Source organism: Centruroides sculpturatus, unplaced genomic scaffold (assembly GCF_000671375.1).
Source record: "Centruroides sculpturatus isolate CEXI.00-Female unplaced genomic scaffold, Cexi_2.0 scaffold1705, whole genome shotgun sequence".
Classification (NCBI taxonomy): domain Eukaryota; kingdom Metazoa; phylum Arthropoda; class Arachnida; order Scorpiones; family Buthidae; genus Centruroides; species Centruroides sculpturatus.
In genome coordinates this window covers 121,329-143,098 of record NW_019385875.1, presented here as the reverse complement: position 1 = coordinate 143,098, position 21,770 = coordinate 121,329, and the positions used below count along the sequence as shown (strand labels likewise).

Sequence of the window (21,770 nt, the reverse complement as noted above, 5' to 3'; positions counted from 1 at the left end):
AGAAAGAAGTGGACCCCAAATATACCGGGCAGGAAACATCATGAGCTGCATAGATTGAATCTGAATGGGATCATTGAAAGACCATAATTTATCGGTAGCAGTCTTTCGATAACAAAAAGTCAGTGGAGAGGTGATCTGATAGAGAGGCTGCTGTCATTTGGGCTCTGATTTTAAACTGTGATATTTAAGTTAAAATTCGTCACGCACTGCAGCTTTATACATAGCTGGATAGATCTCTTCGAGTGGGTTCGTATGGTACCATCATTTTTTGGGTGGGCCAATTAGGGGAGAAGTTAGGGGGTTTTTAGTTTTCAGTATTTGTGAGGGCTCTAGCGAGAGGGGAAATTGAGATAGGGGGGNAGGGCTAAGTCTTCTGCTAAATAAGACAGCCCTACTTAACTTTCTTTGTTGAAGTCTTTCGATAACAGATAGCCACGAGGTATGAGCAGGAAATTCTGAAACATTTCCTTATTTCTGTATCCTTAAACCTTAACATTATGCGAAAAAGTTATTCGTTAAATAGATATAACAATAAATTGTTCTACAGAATGTATTTAGTACTGCTTTAAATTTTCTAAGCTAAATACTGTTTATAATGAACTATATTTATATTTAGAAACTAATGCAATTGACTATAAGGGTCTCGACATCATTACAATGATGTCAATGAGTTTAGGCATCTTCACAATGTGAGTTTTGAGCTTGGAAATCGATAGAAACGTCAACTTGCTCTATTGCATGAGGTCCGATCTTCAACTGGGTACACGTCAAGAATGGATTGGATGAAATATGGCGATCTGCAAATGAGGGGTGCCTCTCGGGAAGAATTTCTATGGGAAACTGATTCCTATTTAGCCGTAAGACATTTAAAAACCTGGAAAATCCCACATTGATGAAGCGCAAACCCATGACTCGTGACTATATACTAGTATTCACTCGGCCACGTAGGGGCAGTCAGAAATCAATAGCAATATTTTAAATTAATCACAGAGGATCATTAAACTTGTATAAACCTATTTATAATATAAAGTAACTGTGTAATTTATGATTTAATATATAATTTATGAACCAGCTTTATACAGTATATAAGGCTACTGCGTATGAATCTCTATTGATTCATTATTATATTATATGAATGATTATATAAACTTATTAGCGTGGCTAACCATACACACACGTGACAATATTAAAAATAATTATCTAAATTTATCGTTTTTCCTTGAACAAACCCTCATATAATTTACTTTACTAACTTATAATTAAGATAATTTTAAATTAATTCATTCAAAAACAGAGAAAGTAACAAATGCATGAAGCGAATCAAATTAAATATTAATTTGCATTGATTCTGTTTTTCGAAATAACGTTATTGTATTAGAGTTGAAATTCAATAATGCCTGTGTGTATATTTTACAATTAATTATAAATATTTTATTCGAATGCTCTCTATAGTGATTATATACATGCACGCGAAAGATGAGGAGGATAATTGAATTTGATTACTTGTATTTGCATCCTGAAGTGTCTTTCTATGGGAAAGTGGTACTACTTAGGTACAAACGTGAAGAACTCGAGGCGAGTCAGTTGGCAAGGCGCGAATCCACGACTAACTACGAATGTTCGGTGGTTTTATCCACTCGGCCACTAATGGATGGACTGGATAATTGAATTGGATTGATCTTTTAAGGCAACGCAACACATGGGCCAAGGCGAGTGACTTCCGACAGGATTTTCTGGAAAATTGAGTATATACGGATGGAAATTCCATGCAGAGAAATCTCCGTGGATGTTTTCGACCTATCCAGATTCGATCCCGGGTTACCAGAAAGGTAAACTGCCACCTTAAAGGTCGCTAGCGGTGATAACCAGAAAAAGTCACTTGACGAGTTTGCATGACGTCGTGAGTTCTGCATCGCAGTTGGAATGGATATATTCCATACAGACGTTCTCTACCTGTATATTAGTAAGCACTTTCCATCCATTCTTCACCTACGTCCAACTGCTATATCCTTTTCACTAGACTTACTTTTATTTGTACATGCATTATCGAGTAATATAACTCTTGCCTTATTTGTCTGCCTTCGTCTAAAGAAGTATTCATGTACAAACGTCGTCAGTTCTTAACTTTTGGACGCGTATATACAATAATTATTGCGGACAATATTGTTGAGGATTTTTGTTTCCATCCTTACCAATTCCAGCAACCTTTATTAAAATTAAACCCTCGTTTAATGGAAAAGTTGTATTGGATTCTGTATTACAGACACCAGTCTACGTGAATTGCAGATTTTACCTATTATTTTGATTTGTTGATATATAGAAATGCAACACTTGGGCAATTTGTCAATGTAGTGCTTCCGGAGAACACTTTCTATGGGGAAACTGGCCTCTATTTCGATGTGACTAACACAAATACCTAGACGCAGAAAATTCCACAGCTCACCCATTGGTAATTTTTTTTACAAACCTGCAACCACTAGTATTGTGGCTTTATCCCCTCGACTACTGGTGAGCTTTATCTATTACAAATATATCTGATCTGTAATTGAATCAAGGTCAATTGTGGATCAGGACAAGTGAGACTTGAGTAACTACTATTACAAAGTATCTATTATTTTTAAACTTTACCCTGTGGGCAGTAAGATGACCTTTTATCCATACTCATTGTGGATTCAGCCAGATCCACAATGGTGTAGCGGAATGACAAGGAATGATGCCGACACATTGGGATAAACCACTGCAAAATGTTTCTAGATATGAAGGGTAGGCTAAGTTAGGTCTGCAGGATATGAGTTCACATTTGTATACATATGATTAGAGTTAAACTTAGTCTAAGAATATGTTAAATTCTATCCAAACGTGCCTCATTGACCCTGCCATTATTGAATGGCTTCTTTTAGAATATTCAGGAGTTCAGCTGTTGCATTGGATCTCATGTCCTCAAAGATGCAAAATGTCTTGAGACTCATTTTCAGCATCAGAACAGCAAAAGTCATTTATAGTGAGAGCCAGTGAGTATTACTGGTCATTTCTATGTGAAAGTTTTTCATAGGTTTTTAGATGCGATTCAGAATGGCGCAAGAAGTGGGGGAGAGTGATTTCTGCATCACAATAATGCACTGAGTCACTCATCACTTATAATGCAATTCCTTGTCAACAAAAGCCCAACCACCAGATCTTGCTTGAAGGTATTTTTTGCTGTCCCTAAGCTGAACACGAGTCTCGAGGAAACCATGAATGGGCATTTCTCAACCATGGAAGACATCAAATTAAATATGATGGTCAAACTCCCAAATATTCCAAAACAAGCCTTCCAACAACAACAGGATCAATGGAGCAAGTGTGGGTGTGCTGAAGGATACTACTTTGACGATGATTAAGTACGAATTTCCACTATTACGGTGCTATTCCAATTTCCAGGAACTTTTTGACTGCCCATATAGTAGCACTAATGAAAATTCAATCCATCATTATAAAACAAATGTTTTCTACTTAAAACATCAAATGTTTTCTTTACAAATCCAAATTTATCAAGCTCTTACAACAAAGCTGTTTCCAATTTCCTAACACTTTTAATAAAGTATCAAAAATATTGCAAACACATTTTAATGAGGAATAATTGCATTTCAAAAATATTACAATATATCTTGCATTGCATTTTTAATACAAAAAACAAAAGGAACAAAGTTTTTCTCACAAAAAAAGTTAATATCACAGTTTACAGATCTTGTAACAGTAGAATTTTCAATGCCCACTTATTTTAACGGGAAGAAATAAATTCAAGATCATCTTGCGATGACTGATACATAGATTCAAACAAAGGTTATGTCAATGCATAACAATTTAAACTTGGTTCCGCCTAGTCTTTTCGAGTTGTCGGAGGATGGGCCAACTCCGAAGATTTGCTAAATGCAATCTGAATGTTCAAAACGGACTCCAGATTATTCTGAATGCATTCCATCCTGCAAATATGACATTATTTTGATTTCACATGGCACAGAAAATATATTTACACATTATGGTAAATCAAGTTTTGCAACGATTCTTGTAAAGCAAATCATGTAAACTTGTTCACTAGTAAAAATTCAGCAAAAGAATAAAACTTATCAAACAGTAGTTTCAACATTTGGGTTAATATAACAGCATTTATACTTGATTATTAAAATTAATTTTTTTTTTATCAATTTGCAAAATCTTGTGCGCGAATATAAATAGACACTGTCAGTTATACATAGGGTGGCTCAAAAATCAATTAACAAAGATATAGTTTAAGAATGGTTTGTGATTATTGCTTCATTGAAAGCAATTTAACAAAAAACCTAGTGCTTATATCCTGGTTAACCAACTATTGTGCTACCTATACTTTTTAAGTTGCACAAACCTTAAAACAGTACAAAACATAAAAGAACAAAGCTGAGATTTCTTGACTAAGCAATATATAAGACCATCAATGCATGGTCAAATTTCAACTGAAATACAAGCCATTTCAATGCAATTACTCAGATATTGCTTTAAGTTTTTAAGCTGCAACGCAAAACAATTTTTACACAATCAGAAATTTACTTCTAATTTCGAACATGACAGACTAGTTCAGTAATTAAAATATACAGATGTGCGCACCATATAAGTTAATAGGCAAATTCTGTGCATCACGTTTATCTCCAAACTTTATCAAATCAGAGTTCTCCAAGTTCTAAATTCTACTCGGTGAAAATATCAAATAAATAAAAAATAAAACAACAGTTTAAATGTATTGCTATTTGTAACAGCAGCTAAAATTTACTTTAGGTAAAAAACGGGAAGAGGATCCTCACAGAAATAGTCTCTTTTCATTTCTATACATTAAAATCTTAACTGTTCTTTGCAAACAGTGAAATAAAAGCATAAAATCTCGTCCTGATATAAAATTACATTGTTTAACAATTTAAACTGCTTGTCCGTTTAACAGATCTTTCTTCATTTTCTGCGCCTGCTTGGCTAACTTAATTTTACGATTATAATAAACTTTAAAAAAAGTTGCTGAAAAAACAATGGTGATGCCAATTCCACCCTCTATATTTAAGGGATGCTGGTAGATCAGGCAAGACAATAATATGGCAATGGCTTGTCTTACGGTCATCATGATGACAAATGCCACTGGTCCAAACTGAGATATGGTGTAAAATATGAACAGTTGCCCCATGGCAGAACAGATAGACAACAGCACACAGTCCATAAAAAATTGAGAAAACTGAAACATAAAGGAGACTGATCTGTAAAATGCACCTTGCTGCAACAGTGATACGGACGTAAAGATGCAGGAAAACAGATTGACTCCACACATCATCTGAACTGAAGACATGTGATACTGATTAAAAAGCTTGCCCTGCCAGTTGGAAGTGAAGCTGTCGAACAACATATAACCTACCAATATGACAAAGCCGGAAAAGGAAGTGACCGTGCCTCTGTCAAGCTGTTCTCCCTGTGAGAGTAGAAAGAGGACCATTCCTACTGAAATCATCACTGCCGAGGCATACTCATGCAAACTATATGTCTTCTTCGACACCACCTTCCCCATCAGCATCACAGGAATGATCTTTGAAGCCTTAGCCAGAATCTGTATTGGAAAGCTAACAAATTTCAGAGCTTCATATTGACACCAGCTACTCATTATATTGGAAAACGAGCAATAAGAATATTTGTATAGAGGAGCAACATGATGAGGTTGCTTAGAAATTAATATATACACACCAGAAAAAATAAATGCCAAAACTCTATTGACAAAAACCAGAAACTGAGAATCTGTAAATATCTGAGTTTCTCCCAAAACATCTTTGTATTTTTGAGTCATGATCTTCTCTTGAAGAACTCCCCATGTCAAATACGATATCTGAAGTCCAAAGAAACAAAAAAGTAACTGGAAGGCTTCTTGATATGTGCTTTTCTCACCATTTGAAAAGGTAAGTTTAGTCTGCACATTTTCGGTGCTGGACCTGTCTTCTGGAGTTCCATAAATACACAGTTGTAGGCATTTTTGAATGCAGGATTTATCTGTAAAAATATTGGAAATAAATATGATTTTGTTGAAGAATTCAAACTTACATTGGAAAAGTTTCCAGGCTGAGATACTGAAATTATTTATACACACTCACCGATGATCAAATGAAAAGTTTATTTAAGAAATAGGCTCAGAGATACTAGCAAAGAGTTTCAAATGTTCTCTCTTGAGTCTGTAGTAAATAAACATCAAGCTTTAAGTGTTTCTCAGACATAGAACAACAAAAACAGCTGGTTTGTGAAATCACCAAATCTGCTACACACATTAAACTCTTCATTCAAACATCTGATACTAGTATTGTTTACTGAGTATTTTCAGGATGTTAAGCTGCAGCTTATCAAAGAAAAACTAATGATTATAACATAAATGTGGCTATCAAACAATAAAACATTTAAGTGCTTTCGACCACCTTAAAGTCAATCATGCCACTTGGCTGTGTTTGAGTTTGGATTCAATTCCATGTATTGGTCTGCAAACCCCATTGTAAAAGTGCAGTCCATATGTAATAAATACAGTTGTTACTTTTTAAGACAATCATGTAAATTACTCTCCCATGGCTACTGGTTGTAAAGGAAGGGGAGAGAAAGACATCATATTTCTGTACATCAGGACATAATTAATTTAATTAGCATCCATTCTAGAGTTTTCCAATGTTCTTTCAGTTCTCAGATCATAAATTTTGTACACTAAGATTTCAGGAGAGGTCAGGTGAGCTAAGGCCCTATTTGACCTGTAATTTTTCAGGAGAAGAAGAATTGGAAGAAGTAGGTGTAAATAACAAATTGTTAGAGGCAAAAATGACAACTGTTTGTCTCCAATAGTTAAGCCAGTGATTCAGAAGATTTTGAATGAGGAAGAAAGGTTAGTCTTTTGCTGTGTATACATATGGTAATCATACACAGCAAAGGACTAACCATAAAACTTTATTTAATGGTTCAATGCTCACTATTATTATTCATTTTTTGAAAGTTTAAGATTATTTTAAACGTTTTCACTGCAGCCTAACATCCATCAAACTAAACATTTTATAAATATTTTGTTTTTTAACATTATGGTATACAGTCCCGAAAATATGGCATATATTACCAGTACAAGTCGAGACTTCTTGTGGCATCCCTAATGGTAAAGCTCAGAACTTCCTGTCACAAAAACAATGTGCAACACAAGAAAAGATCAGTTATAAAACTATAGAATATGACCAATTTAGTACAAAAGGATACCCAGTATACATGAATAGCAGAATAGAAAGCATGAAATGCTAATTTGCTTCTATTCAATTCCTATTGATGCTACATCACTAAATGCCTCAAAGAGCAACAATTATGAGAAATAGGAACAGAATAGGAAATGCATATTTTTATCCAGGACAGAGCTTCTTGTTACTCATTGGAATAGTTCACTACATCTCACACATGGTTTCACTTCCCATTCTTTCCAATGTAATTAGTGATGTAGTATTGACAGAATCAAATACCAACAAATTAGCATTTCTTGCTTTATAGTCATGATATTCATATACGACACTCTTTCATACTAAATCAGTCATATTCTACAACTCAGTAGTCAACTTTTCTCCATATTGCACATCATTTTTGAGATGGGAACACTAACTTCCAAATTTTACCGCAGGCACTGCAAGTGGTCTCACTTAGTAGTGCTATTTTACTATAACTATATATCGCTTTTGTAACTGTAGCTATCTCTGTTTTTCAGTTATCTTCATGGGTATGAATTTTACAAGTTCTACAAAAATTACAAAATATTCTTAACTCCTAAAATTTGTGTTTTGTACAGTTGCATTTCTCATATAATGAGTGTAATTTCAGGAATTTTATCATCTTAAAATAGAGACTATATCAGCTAGGAAACTTTTCATATAGATATATAATATAAAATTTGATTAGTACAAGAAAAATAATAATATTTAAAAAATAAATTTAAAAATCAAACATGAACTAACCTTTTCTATCCAGATAATTTGATCTTTTAATCATAAAAATAATAATAGCTCCAGGAACTAGCACGGTCGCATATCCTAAAATATTAACCATCAGTCTTAAGAACCAGTAGCTAGACCAGTTGTCCACAAATGTGGTGGAGATGTTGCCAAGTGGGTGTCCACAGACAAAAACAAAATGAACTATACATATGTACACAAATAGCACCCTGGATTAAAATAAATGAGTATTTTTCAGCTATCTTAATTATGAAAAAATATTATGTTACATGAATAAACTTGGGCATACAAATGTGTTAAAAAGTCTATATTTTTATGTTGTTTAGTTCTTTAAATTCCAAATCCATTGATGTACTTAATATCAATGACAAGGAAGTGTTATAAAAGAAGAGAAAGTGTGATTGAAGTACCTATAGCAAAGGGCATTTGACATTTTCTAGGTTTCAGAGTATTATATAGTGTCACTGAAGTTGTCTGCTTGTTAGTTCATTGTTCAAACTTTTAAGATTAAGTAGGAGTTACAGTTCTATACTCCTTCAGAAAAGAAGGAGTACAGAACTGTAACTCCTACTACAAAAACTACAGAAATATAAATATTTCTTTTGTCCTTCAGTATTTCTATTCATTAATCTTTTTAAAATAATCAGAGAAGTAATTACTCATACACTATTAATAAAAAAGTGCCATACAATGCAGTGTTGCTGCAGCAGTAGCTGACGAAAGGTCTGTCAGCTACAGCTAGACAGTATATTCAATTAAAGTTGTACATACTGAGCACATAATTGATTACATCCTCCAATTTCAAAGGCCTTATTACTATATGGAAATTTAAATTTAAAATTAGTATGTAATCATAAAGAGTATGCCAAACAGAGATGGCATAAGGACTAGTCATATGTCTGAAATCACTGTTCTTCAACCTTGAGTCCACGAAAAATTTTGTACACCCCTTACTGTTATACTTAGGAGGTGTTGCAGTATTGTGTCAGCTCACTTATTGGTGACATTCTTATTTTATTGAGGCTGCATGCAACTTGAGTGATTGATCATGTGGGAGGGAAAGCAACACCATTGCAATACATAGAAACTAGTGTCTTATTATGGCCAGTTATGGCAGTTGCATGCATCATCCACATCCAAGTTTAAATTTAGGAAAATTTATCTTTAGTCTTATGCTGGTCGGCAAAATATTATTCCTATTTTGCCAGTCCACAGGTGGATTGAGTAAACAGGTAAGTTGAAAAACACTGCCTTAAATGGCAAATAGCAACCTATAATTCAACTTGCAAGCAAAACACTTGTTTATATATTAATTAATGACAACCTTAAGCTTGGGTACTATCTATCCAGTAACTTAATTTCAGTCATCCTCTGGCTCAAGCACTGAAGCAAATGCTCAGTTATCAAAGATGAATGGAAAAACGTCAACTGACTAATCCTGTATACAAAAAACAGGATTAATTGGATTGAGTAAACATGTAAGTTTTTAAAGAAACACAAAGAGAACAACACATGCTACTTTATACATTTACTCATAATAAATAGTGTGTATTGTGCTCCTCCTCCTTTGTCAGACTAATGCAAAGCAGATGAGTTGTAATGTTTTGTTTTTCATTTGTTTGTTCCCAATGAATGGAACATCAAATTATTCTTAATCCATTCATTTTTAAGTGACAAACAAAACATTTTGGGACTTATAAGTTTAGTTGGTTCTAATACATTTTGTTAAATTAAACAGACAAGCAGAAATTTGAACATTCTGTACTTTGTCATTTTAACAAAACAACCTTGGCATTTTCCTGTGTCCGAAGGATGCAAAAGTGTGTTTTGTTTTTAGATTTTAAGGACAAAAGAAGTTAATTATTTTAAGGAAATGAGGATAATTAAGATAAAATTTACATTTAGAATGAAAAGAATTCAGAAAATATTACCTCATCTTTCCTCTCAAACAGAATTAAAAATTACGTTACACATTTATCTGCAAAGAAAAAAAAATTTATTCCCTTTTATTATTTAAAAATTTTAATAAAAATAAGTGTGTAATATATTTGATAATTGTATACAACTGTATTAGGAATCAGATGGAAATTCTATGGGAAACTTGCCCGTATTTGAATATCAGACACGCAAAGAAAATCCAGAAAAAACTGCATGGCTGACCCATTGTTTGGGGTCAACCCATAACCAACTACCAATGTTGGTTATGGGTTTGCTACAACCAAGTTTTATATGCTTGGTTGTAGCAGACCTTGTAAACTTAGAAAACATTAAAAGAAAGACAATACCATATGGAGCCTGGTAAGATGGGAAAAGAATGGGATAGAAAATAAAGTATGAGGGAGAAGACTAAAAAAGAACACAAGGAAAGGTCTTCGAACTTAGCAGACACAATTAGTTCTATCTCTCTAAACTTTCTCTAAGCTTTAAAGCATAAAGAAAGTCTAAGTGACTAATGACTTGCCCTCTGAACACACCAATTCCCTTTACAGCTAACTTGTGCGAATTTGGATGTTACACCACTTAAGGTGGAACAGAACAGTGTGCCTACACAGTTTAGTAGTCTTGGTCTAGAGCAGGAGTTCCCAAGGGATTTCTTGAAAGGGATTTTAAAAAACCCATTTAAGGAACGTTTTCTCCTTTGATCCCCTTCATTATTATATATAAATACAGCAAAACCTGTCTATGGCGACCACCCACGGTTCCTTCAAAAAGTGGTCTTTTAGACAGGTGGTCATCCAATACAGGTGGTTCTGTAATACTGTATTTCCGTACGTATTTTGCGCACTTTTTAGCCATTTCTACTAAGCAAAACTCGAGGTGAGCAAAAATAAGCAAATTTTTTCAACAATGGGGTTATATTGGTACTGTATTGTATTTTATTCTTATTGGATAACCCAATTTACAGGAGTCGATGGATTTAATATTAATATTTTAAAGATTAATACAACAATCGCATTTTCTCGATTATAACGCACACTTTCTTTCTTCCGACTTAATTAACTTCACTCGGTTCTTTTCATTCGCTCCTCAGTTACGTGTATTACGTCATTGATATACAAGTGCATGGTATCTCTACATCACTTTTGTTTAATATTCGTTAATTTAATCTTATTTTAATTTTAAAAATACTGTATTTTTTAATATTTAATATTTTGTTAAGTACAATAAGAAAAATTATTAATTAATAATGAAACGATTTTATTATTTTTTCTCATTATACGATTTCATTACATTCCGCGATTGTCATTGCGGAATCGAAAAAGGAAGGTTGCCTGTAAAACTGATTTTTGCATTAATGCATCTATTGTTTTTTGAATATTTTGCCTGCGAAAATTACTTGAATGTTATTTTCCTAAAAATATCATGGAAATAAGGTAGGTTGATACAGAAACTATTTATCGCACATGTACTGTATATAGAGCTTCAAAATAAATAAATAAAAATAAATTTTANGTTGAGAAACCCTGGTCTAGAGCCAACATAAAGAGAGAGATATTAATATAAAAGATCCAGTTATAAAATGCAGTCAGATTTGACTGTCCTCTGTATAAGTTTGGCACCAGGCTATATCTTCCCTTGGCTATGTATTAACTAAATACAAGTGCATGAAAAGTGTAGGAAATTGATAGCAAGCTTTTCAATGGCATTGCCATGCACAAACCTTTCTTCTCATGGAGGGTAGGGTGCATGACTATCCTATCTCGGCTCCTATAAAAAAGACTGTAGCTTAATTTAAATTAAAAAGTCAAAAGATTTTTCCAGATTATATTGGGCTATAATATGGCTATTATTTAATAATTAAATATTAAGTAATTTTGCCTAGATGTAGGCATTACGCACCATCTCTTAATAAATTTAATAATTATAAACAAGCAATTATTTATTATGACACTGCCACAACAATGGGCTACAATTTTTAATTTATTTAATTTAAATTATATGCTCTCCATCTCATATTAGTAGTGTCTTGCCCCTGTACACAATACATTTCCTGTTAACAATAGAATCATGCCAGTCATGTATCTAACTCCTTTCAAGGGGAATTTTTTAATTGAAATAACGGACTTTCAGTATGCATCAAAAGTTCATATATAGTTAATCAGGGTCTCTGCCCCTAAGCTATCCATACTTGTTCTTGGCTTTCATCTATCACTCCATTCAAGATTAAGGAACTACAGACAGACAATAGATGGACAACAGTGGGAATTTATCAGGGCTGTGGAGTCGCGTAAAAATCTACCGACTCCAACTCCAACTGTTCCTTAACAATCTGACTCAGACTCCACAGCCCTGCCAGAACTGTAGAGTCGTGTAAAAATCTACCAACTCCAACTCCGACTCTTCCTTACCATCCGACTCCGACTAAAACATCAAAACTCCACGACTCCGATTCCACAGCCCTGGAATTTATATATACACAATTTTTTCAAATTGCAGCCTAATAAATTAATATTTAACTTTTAATTTTAGAAGTTCTGCAAGAAAAGAATTGGCCCGGAGAGAGACTCGAACCTTCAACTCCTGCTCAACTTGAGGATGCATCACCAGTTACGCTACTCAGACTGATCTTTGCCTCCAGAATTGTTCATAATTTAGATATAACCATACTAGTTATTTACAGCACCAATGTATAAATAAATTAAACAAATTTATTTATAATTATTAAATTTATCAAGAGATAGTGCCTAATGCAAACTCTAGGCAAAATTACTTAATATTTAATTATTAAATAGTAGTAGTATTACCTGTATAATCCAATATAATCCAGCAGCTCATTTGACTTTAATCAAAAATTGGATTAATGGATGTTTATATTTGAAATAAAAATGTCTTACAGCACCTCAAAATTAACACAAAACATTTTTGTTTAGTTATAAAAGCAGCTGGAGACCATAAAAAAATAGATAAAATGGAAACTGTGTGAGGCTTCTCTGCAATGATCAAACTTCACATGCTAGGCCACACAGAATGCCTAATCATCTCCATTTCTGACTGATCACTAACAATCTAAAAACTGAAGTGTCATTCCTACTCTTTTTTTAATTATTTTTCAAAATAATTACTCAATATACTTATTATTATAGTAAGGAATCATTCCTTAAAGAACATACAGGGATTACATAATATATCGCACATTTACTGTATATAGAGCTTCAAAATAAATAAATAAATAAAAATTAATTTGATCAAATGATGAGATCAGCTGATTAATTGCATCGTGTACAATATTTTATATCCCAAGGAAAATACTATAGGTCTAGGGTAAAATCGATTTCGCTTTCCCACAGTTAAACTTCACCGCTAATTGCTGTTGTGATAACTTTAACACGATCTTCTAACGACAGCGCTTTGCATTTTTTCGTTTTTTGGGCAATTTCAAACTGAAACGAATTTCCTTTGTTGCTAGACTAATTCGTTAACACCTGGACCTAATTTCGAGGGTGGGAGAAGTGCCCGAGATGGGTTCGAATGAGAGTTTACACTAATTCATTATATTAGGAGGGGGAAACGTTGTTGAACAATAGTTTTGACCAGATACATTCGCAGAAGTGGTTGCTTATTACAGGTGGTGTATCTTGTTTCAGACCAAAAATCGATGCCCATGGTCATGTTACACAGGTGGTCATTTAATACAGGTAACTTATACGAAGACTCTATGGATAAACTANATTTAATTATTAATTTAGTTACGAGATGGCGCCTAACGCTTACCTCTTAAGACAAATTGCTTTGGTTCTAATCATTTTAAGTAGCCATATTATAGCCCGTTATTCAGGCGATCGTTTGGAAGTTTTATATGTATACCAATCGGGCTTTATGTTGATGTTACTTTAACACAATCTTCTAATGACAGCGCTTTGCATTTCTTTCGTTTTTTGGGCAATTTCAAACTGAAACGAATTTCCTTTGTTGCTAGGCTAATTCGTTAACACCTGCACCTAATTTCGAGGGTGGGAGAAGTGCCTGAGATGGGTTCGAATGAGAGTTTACACTAATTCATTATATTAGGAGGGGGAAACATTGTTGAACAATAGTTTAGACCAGATACATTCGCGGAAGTGGTTGCTTATTACAGGTGTTGTATCTTGTTTCAGACCAAAAATCAATGCCCGTGGTCGCATTACACAAGTGGTCATTTAATACATGTAACTTATACAAAGACTCTATGGATAAACTATTCGGTGCCAGAAATTTTTGCCCATTTTGACAGGTGCCTGTCGAATGCAGGTGGTCGCCTAAGCAGTTTTCACTGTATATGCACCATAACCTGTTACATAATTTTTAAAAGACATCTTCCTACACTAAAAAAAAAAATGTGTAAACTTTTTAATATTTATAAATTAATTTTTTATTTGAAAGTTGTATCAAATCCCCCTCAAATTTTCATAAATCCCTTTAAGTGTCAATACCACCCCTGTTGAGAAACCCTTGTCTAGAGCCAACATAGAGAGATATTAATATAAAAGATCCAGTTATAAAGTGCAGTCAGATTTGACTGTTCTCTGTATAAGTTTGGCACCAGGCTATATCTTCTCTTGGCTATGTATTAACTAAATACAAGTGCATGAAAAGTGTAGGAAACTGATAGCAAGCTTTTCAATGGCATTGCCATGCACAAACCTCTCTTCTCATGGAAGGTAGGGTGCACGACTATCCTATCTCGGCTCCTATAAAAAAGACTGTAGCTTAATTTAAATTAAAAAGTCAAAAAATTTTTCCAGATTGGGCTATAATATGGCTATTATTTAATAATTAAATATTAAGTAATTTTGCCTAAATGTAGGCATTGCGCACCATCTCTTGATAAATTTAATAATTATAAACAAGCAATTGTTTATTATGACACTGTCACAACAATGGGCTACAATTTTTAATTTATTTAATTTAAATTATATGCTCTCCATCTCATATTAGTAGTGTCTTGCCCCTGTACACAATACATTTCCTGTTAATAATAGAATCATGCCAGTCATGTATCTAACTCCTTTCAAGGGAAATTTTTTAATTGAAATAACGGACTTTCAGTATGCATCAAAAGTTCATATATAGTTAATCAGGGTCTCTGCCCCTAAGCTATCCATACTTGTTCTTGGCTTTCATCTATCTAACTCCATTGAAGATTAAGGAACGACAGACAGACAACAGTGGGAATTTATATATATACAATTTTTTCAAATTGCAGCCTAATAAATTAATATTTAACTTTTAATTTTAGAAGTTCTGCAAGAAAAGAATTGGCCCGGAGAGAGACTTGAACCTTCAACTCCTGCTCATCTTGAGGATGCATCACCAGTTACGCTACTCAGACTGATCTTTGCCTCCAGAATTGTTCATAATTTAGATATAACCATACTAGTTATTTACAGCACCAATGTATAAATAAATTAAACAAATTTATTTATAATTATTAAATTTATCAAGAGATAGTGCCTAATGCAAACTCTAGGCAAAATTACTTAATATTTAATTATTAAATAGTAGTAGTATTACCTGTATAATCCAATATAATCCAGCAGCTCATTTGACTTTAATCAAAAATTGGATTAATGGATGTTTATATTTGAAATAAAAATGTCTTAGAGCACCACAAAATTAACACAAAACATTTTTGTTTAGTTATAAAAGCAGCTGGAGACCATAAAAAAATAGATAATGGAAACTGTGTGAGGCTTCTCTGCAATGATCAAACTTCACATGCTAGGCCACACAGAATGCCTAATCATCTCCATTTCTGACTGATCACTAACAATCTAAAAACTGAAGTGTCATTCCTACTCTTCTTTTAATTATTTTTCAGAATAATTACTCAATATACTTATTATTCTAGTAAGGAATCATTCCTTAAAGAACATACAGGGATTACATAAACTTGAATTTAATGAACTATTTAACACTCAATTTTTAGATGATTAAAAAATGAACACCACTGTTAATATTCACAAGATACTATATTAGCAGCATGCAATTCTTTTCCCATACCATTAGTTTCATTAAAAATACTTTCAAAATATAAATAAACTCCAATAACTAGTTTAGTATTGGATATAAACTCCATATTCTATAAAATAAATAAGACCTACTTGAACCTTTAACCGATGTATATAGAAATTAATCTTTCCAATCCGAATTTATTTATTTATTTTACACAACCTGGTGTGCAGTTGCTGTTTTATCCTAATCCTTTCTGATTGGCTAGGAAGATCTTTCATGTTTGTTTTAGTCCAGTAGGAGCCAGCCGGAAGATGGTGCCACCCATTCTAATTGTTAGACCTTTCCGAATTTTATAGTTTTGAGCCTTTTCTTGTATCACTAAGTCTATAGGAGGTACCCCACAGATAACAAGTAGGGTCTCTGTTGATATAGTCTGAAATGTTTTTGCTATTCAAATGATAGCACTTCTTTGAGTGGACAAGTGTTCTTTTATTCTGAACCTTGTCTGCAGCCGCGTGCCACGCAGCTGCTGCATAGGTTACTTTTGGGATAATCACCACCTCATAGATCTGTTTCACTGCTTCAGAATCCAATCCCGAGTTTGCCTTATCAACTTTTGCTAAATTGTAGAATATGAAATTGCTTCTGGTTTTTAACATTTGGATATGATCATTCCAATTGAGGTTCTTATCTAGAATAACATCTAGATACCTCGTTGATGGCACTATCTTAATAGACTCACTGTTCATCTTTATGGTTGGCACTTGTTTATATAGATCTGTCTCGCCTGTCCTATGGAATATAATTCCTTGGGTTTTCTTGGGGTTGAACTCTAGCTTGTACTTCTCTCCAATAGCTACAATCTCTGTAAGAAGGTTAGTTTCTTTAGTCTCGATCTCTTGCTGAGAGTGGGCCCCAAATAGAAGAATGGTGTCATCAGCATATGCATATTCTATTGCATCCTTTTCATGAAGCAAGAAACTATTGTAAAGTAGGTTCCAAAAAAGCGACCCAGAGTTAGACCCTTGAGGGCGTCCTCTGTTCATGGTCTGAGTAATGTTAATGCCACTGTTAATGTAACTGACAGTTCTGTTTGTAAAATAGCTTTCTATAAGCCTTTATATATTCTTTGGACACTGAGCCAGAGATTGTAAAGGACTTGGGACCACCAGGCATGATCAAATGCTCCTCTGATGTCGAGGCTCAGCAGGCAACAATACTTGTACTCTCTTACGGTCTATTTGCCATCATTCACTACCAAGTTGATAACATCTTCAGTGGACTTTGCTGGCAAAAAGCCATATATTGTTTAGGGCTAAGGGCTTGTTCCTTAACCACTTTATAAGTTAGCCTTTGCACTATAAGATAATCCAAAATCTTGCCCATCACTGGGAGTAGGTTTATAGGCCTATAACTCCCAGGTTCTGCTCTATCAGCATCTGGACTTTTAGTTATGATAACAAGCTTTGCTTTCTTCCATTTATCTGGGAAAATTCCATGTTCTGGACAAACATTGAAGACTCTGAGGATGTCCCCTGAGATCATAGACCAGATTTTTTGAATAATTTCAGTTGTTAGTCCATCTATTCCTGGGGCTCTCCCCCTTTTAAGACATCTTCGACTTTGGCATAAGTGAAGTTGGGTGCGTTATCCATTTGGTACTCTGTGTTTATTTCACTTCGCACTCTTTTATGCTTGGGAAGATCTTCCTCTGGTAAGTCTGCTGGAAAGAACAGATCCATTAGTGCATGAATTGTACTGCCTGCGTCTGCAGTATATCCATCAGTTGTTCTCACACTCCTAAGAAGGCCAGGTGCTTTCAACTTATTTGTGCAGCTTTTGTATATGTAGCTCCAAGGTTTATTGGAGATTTCTGTACAAAATACAAAACTCCTTCCATGAAGACAGTTTTGTGTCTTTTATGGCTGCTTTATACCATCTTTCATGCTGCTGGTACTGTTCATACTTTGTACTCCTCTCACTTACATCCCTAGCTCTTTGGTACCTCTGCCTAAGGCAATTATTCTCACTCCTAAGGGCAGAGAGCTCTTAGGGATATACTTATTGCATACCTCTTCTAGTAGATCATTGAAAGTGTTGACTTTGTTTTAGGCTGCAATATGACTGTTTATATCAGTAAGTTGGAGGTTATTTACTCCCTCCACCAACGCCACCTGAAACAAAGTCCAGTTGCCTCTCTTGGTATCGTATTTCTCAGATGTTTGTTCAATTTGGCACTGCGTTCCAAGCTGATAGAATATATAGGCATGGTCACTAAGACTAGATTTTCCAGAAACCTTCCAGCCAGTAATTTTCCTAAGTGCCCGGCCGTTGCAACAGGTAACATCCACCTAGCTCTTGTCAATTGTGGCTTCAAAAGTGGGCAGGGACCCTGGGTCATTAATAACGTGTAGTCCCCTTGAGTTGACAAGAACTCATCTGCACAATCATCATTGTCAGGATCGTCCCACAGCTGGGAGTGAGCGTTGATGTCACCTCCGATTATAATCTGTTCATTCGGGAGGGCATCCAGTATGGTATCTAGTTGAACAAGGTCATTATTTATTGCAAAACAAACACTAACAACTATAAAGCGATCTTGGCCTGCTCCAACAATGGCACAGGCAACCCTAGTTGAGCTTAAATTTCTGTGGTAGAAAGACGGGATCCTAGTATTCTTCAGTATTATGGCAGCCAAAGGGGAAGGCTCATGTAGCACAACGTATTCCTTTATAAGTGTGAGATTCTAGTTGGGGGTACGGAGTAGTTTATTACTCGTGTATCACTTACTCAGCGGCTAGTTGTTGAAACTAGTTCTCGGGTCGTCTATAAGAATGGCTTTTTCCTAATTTGAGGAAATTCGAGGGCGGAGGGACTTACAGTTGGATATATCTAGAGCAGAACTGAAGGATTTCACAATTCTTCATTCCTACGTCAGGATCCCGACACCAGTTAATCGAATTTAGATACGCAGATTAACACGCGTATGGAGATAATATGGATTTGATTCAGACAAAGATGAGACATTTCTTTAACACACAAATAAAAGAATTTAATAAACTATAATAAACAAAAGTATACAAAATTGATATAATTAAATAATTCAAACAAGCAATTGAGAGAAAATATGGATTCAATTAAAATATACGCTAAGAGAGAGCTCACAAATTCATTTACAACAATACTACCTCAAGGTTTACTTTNATATATTATATAATATTATTATAAAATATAATATTCGGTATAATCTCCTTACAAACAGGATGTTATACTCTGAGAATCTAATTAGCTGCATATAACAATATGTGATTTTTACATGATGTAAATGTATCAAGGTTTAGACTATAGCAGGATGTTTCTGAATTTTACATTCATAAATAATTATTTCGAATACATTATATTTTGAGGACAAACTTGAAAGAATTTTATCATTTTTTTTATTTTTGTGAAGTTAATAACAATGTTACCAAAACCATAAAATTTTCTAATGTGAAAATTTCATTTAACAAAAAATAAACAAATTTTAACATTGTCATAATGCCGGTCTGCAATTTTTAATTTATTTAACTTAAAATATATACTCTCCACCTCAAATTAGTACCATAGTGTCCTGCCCCTGTACATCATACTTCCCTTTAACAATAGATTTGAGCCCATCTTCTATTAACTGCTTTCAGGAGAAAAGTTTTGAATTGAAATAATGTGACTTCTGGTTTGCATCCAAAGTTGTATATACTTATTTGGGGCCTCCTGCCCCTAAGGTTTCCATATCTGATCTCGGATTTTATCATCTAACTCCGTTCTCAAGATTACGGAAAGACAGACTGACAACGGTGGTAATTTACAGGTCTACAATATTTTAAAATTGCAGCCCAATAAATGCACAAATGATTAATTTGTCACTGCGAACTGTCAACACATTAAAACTATATGTAAGCCACAATTTGATAATTACAGTGCACCTGTTCTAAAATGAGATCAGCCAGCTTGGAGATGGTCCCACCTGTACTATGTATATCCAAATTAAATTTATACCTAGATAACAAGCCGGCATCTCATTGCATAACTACCCAGTTGACAGGTGTGCAAACCAACAGCAAAATGCAAGAAAAAATTCAGATGTTGCAATATATGTTATGTTATAAATGACTGCATCCTTTGCATAATATTGTTTATTCATCCAGAGATAATTTGCAATCCTCATAAAGCATCAACAACCCACCGTGTCACCATCAATGATGCACTCAGGATTTAATCCCAGGAGAACCTATTTCAGTGCAAAAAAAGAAATTTTTAATCCGAATTAATTAATATTCCCTCCTTATGAGACTGCTAATTCATTAGTAGTGTTTTTATTTCTATCCCTTTTCTTTTGAGGGTGCCTCGGTCCCTTGCTCCCTCTCTGAGTGAATCACAATACATTATATACAGCTACATCTAATTACATTCTGTGTTTAACATCCTGTTTGTAAAGAGATGATACTGAATTATAATTAAGCTATACAAATTTATTTTAGTGAATTATTAGTCTCCATCTCCACATCTGTCACCAGAATCTGCTCAACTTCTGTCCTTAACACATCAAATTTACTGTCTTACTTACGTGTAAACAATTATAATAAGTCATTAAATGGCGACGAAGTTTGAAAGTGTCAATTAATTTTTAATCAATTGTCATTGTAATTCACTTGACTCGTATTTTTCCCTCCATTTATGGTGTTATCGTCCATTACTTCCGATCACATATCATCGAGCAAGTGTCAAAAAGAGGGAAATTTAAAAGCAACTTACCAATTTTAACAAATTTTGACTAGTTTATTGGACATTTTCGAATTAGGGAGCTTCCTTGACTGATAAACATCTTATCGGAATACAAAACGAAGCGAAATAATTAATGAAAATGAGCACATGATCATTGCCATGGCACGAAGACACGTTGGCACGTCACATCACCTTGACAACTATCTGGCGGAAAATTTTGAAAGTGTTGCCAGTTATTATTTAAATAGCTGGCAACAATTACGATTAATTAAATTTATTTTACATTATATTAGTTTTTTTTATTTAATTTCAAATGGCCGCTTGAGTAAAAATTCAAAATGAGTACAAATCATATTTTTATTCAATAATCTTAGCGCGAATTTTTATAATTTTTGATATATTATTCGGAGGCCATAACAGTTATTTATGTACTGTACTGTACTGCATTTGTTTATTTTAATAACGTATAAATTATATTATGCAGAAGTTAAATAATATTTTCTAATTATAGTTAAATATTTATTCGTTTCTCATTATAACCATTGCTGTTGCAACAAGGGGAAACATCCTTTCCTCAGTCTTCATTTAATTTCCTTTCCCATAGTTTTAATTTTTTTTTATAAAAGCTGAAATTTTCTCAACCGACTTTAAAAGGTGCATGTTGCTTCCCTGCAGGGAGAAATTCAGAGCATTCAGCTTTTCAAAATATCACATAAGTATGCTAGTTTTATCAAAAATTCTTCATTCACAAAATTTTCGGCATACTTGTGGTCTTCTTCTTTAAGAAAAATATAAATTTACTGTCGTAGTTCAAACGTACGAGATAAAACATTATCTCCCATTACTCTCTCGTGGTGATGTTTTGTATTTTCTCGAAGTGCTGTAGTACAGCAAAGACATGTGCTCGGATTCCACATCCTCACGTAGTTTTTTGAAAAATCTTGCCTTCATTGGCCATTTTTATAAAGTTTACTACATGTACTACATATTCTGGTTCGATGCAGGACTCGGATATTTTGATGCGTGTGCTTCCCTATGAATAACTCAATGGGTTCACAGTGCATCAGGGTCTTTGCTTCGAAA

The 21,770-nt window shown here is 34.0% G+C and overlaps 1 protein-coding gene across 1 annotated transcript; it reads right to left on the bottom strand.

Annotated features, from left to right (window-relative positions):
* Nucleotides 1-421: 421 nt before the first annotated feature.
* On the bottom strand, nt 422-20,888 carry LOC111642686 (adenosine 3'-phospho 5'-phosphosulfate transporter 1-like). Its single transcript, XM_023389066.1, has 4 exons — nt 20,718-20,888; nt 9,926-9,972; nt 7,998-8,203; nt 422-6,030 (listed from the first exon to the last, which is right to left on the bottom strand). Exons 2-4 carry the CDS (start codon nt 9,928-9,930, stop codon nt 4,925-4,927), a joined length of 1,317 nt encoding a protein of 438 aa, XP_023244834.1. The 5' UTR covers nt 9,931-9,972; nt 20,718-20,888; the 3' UTR covers nt 422-4,924.
* Between the last annotated feature and the right edge of the window lie 882 nt (nt 20,889-21,770).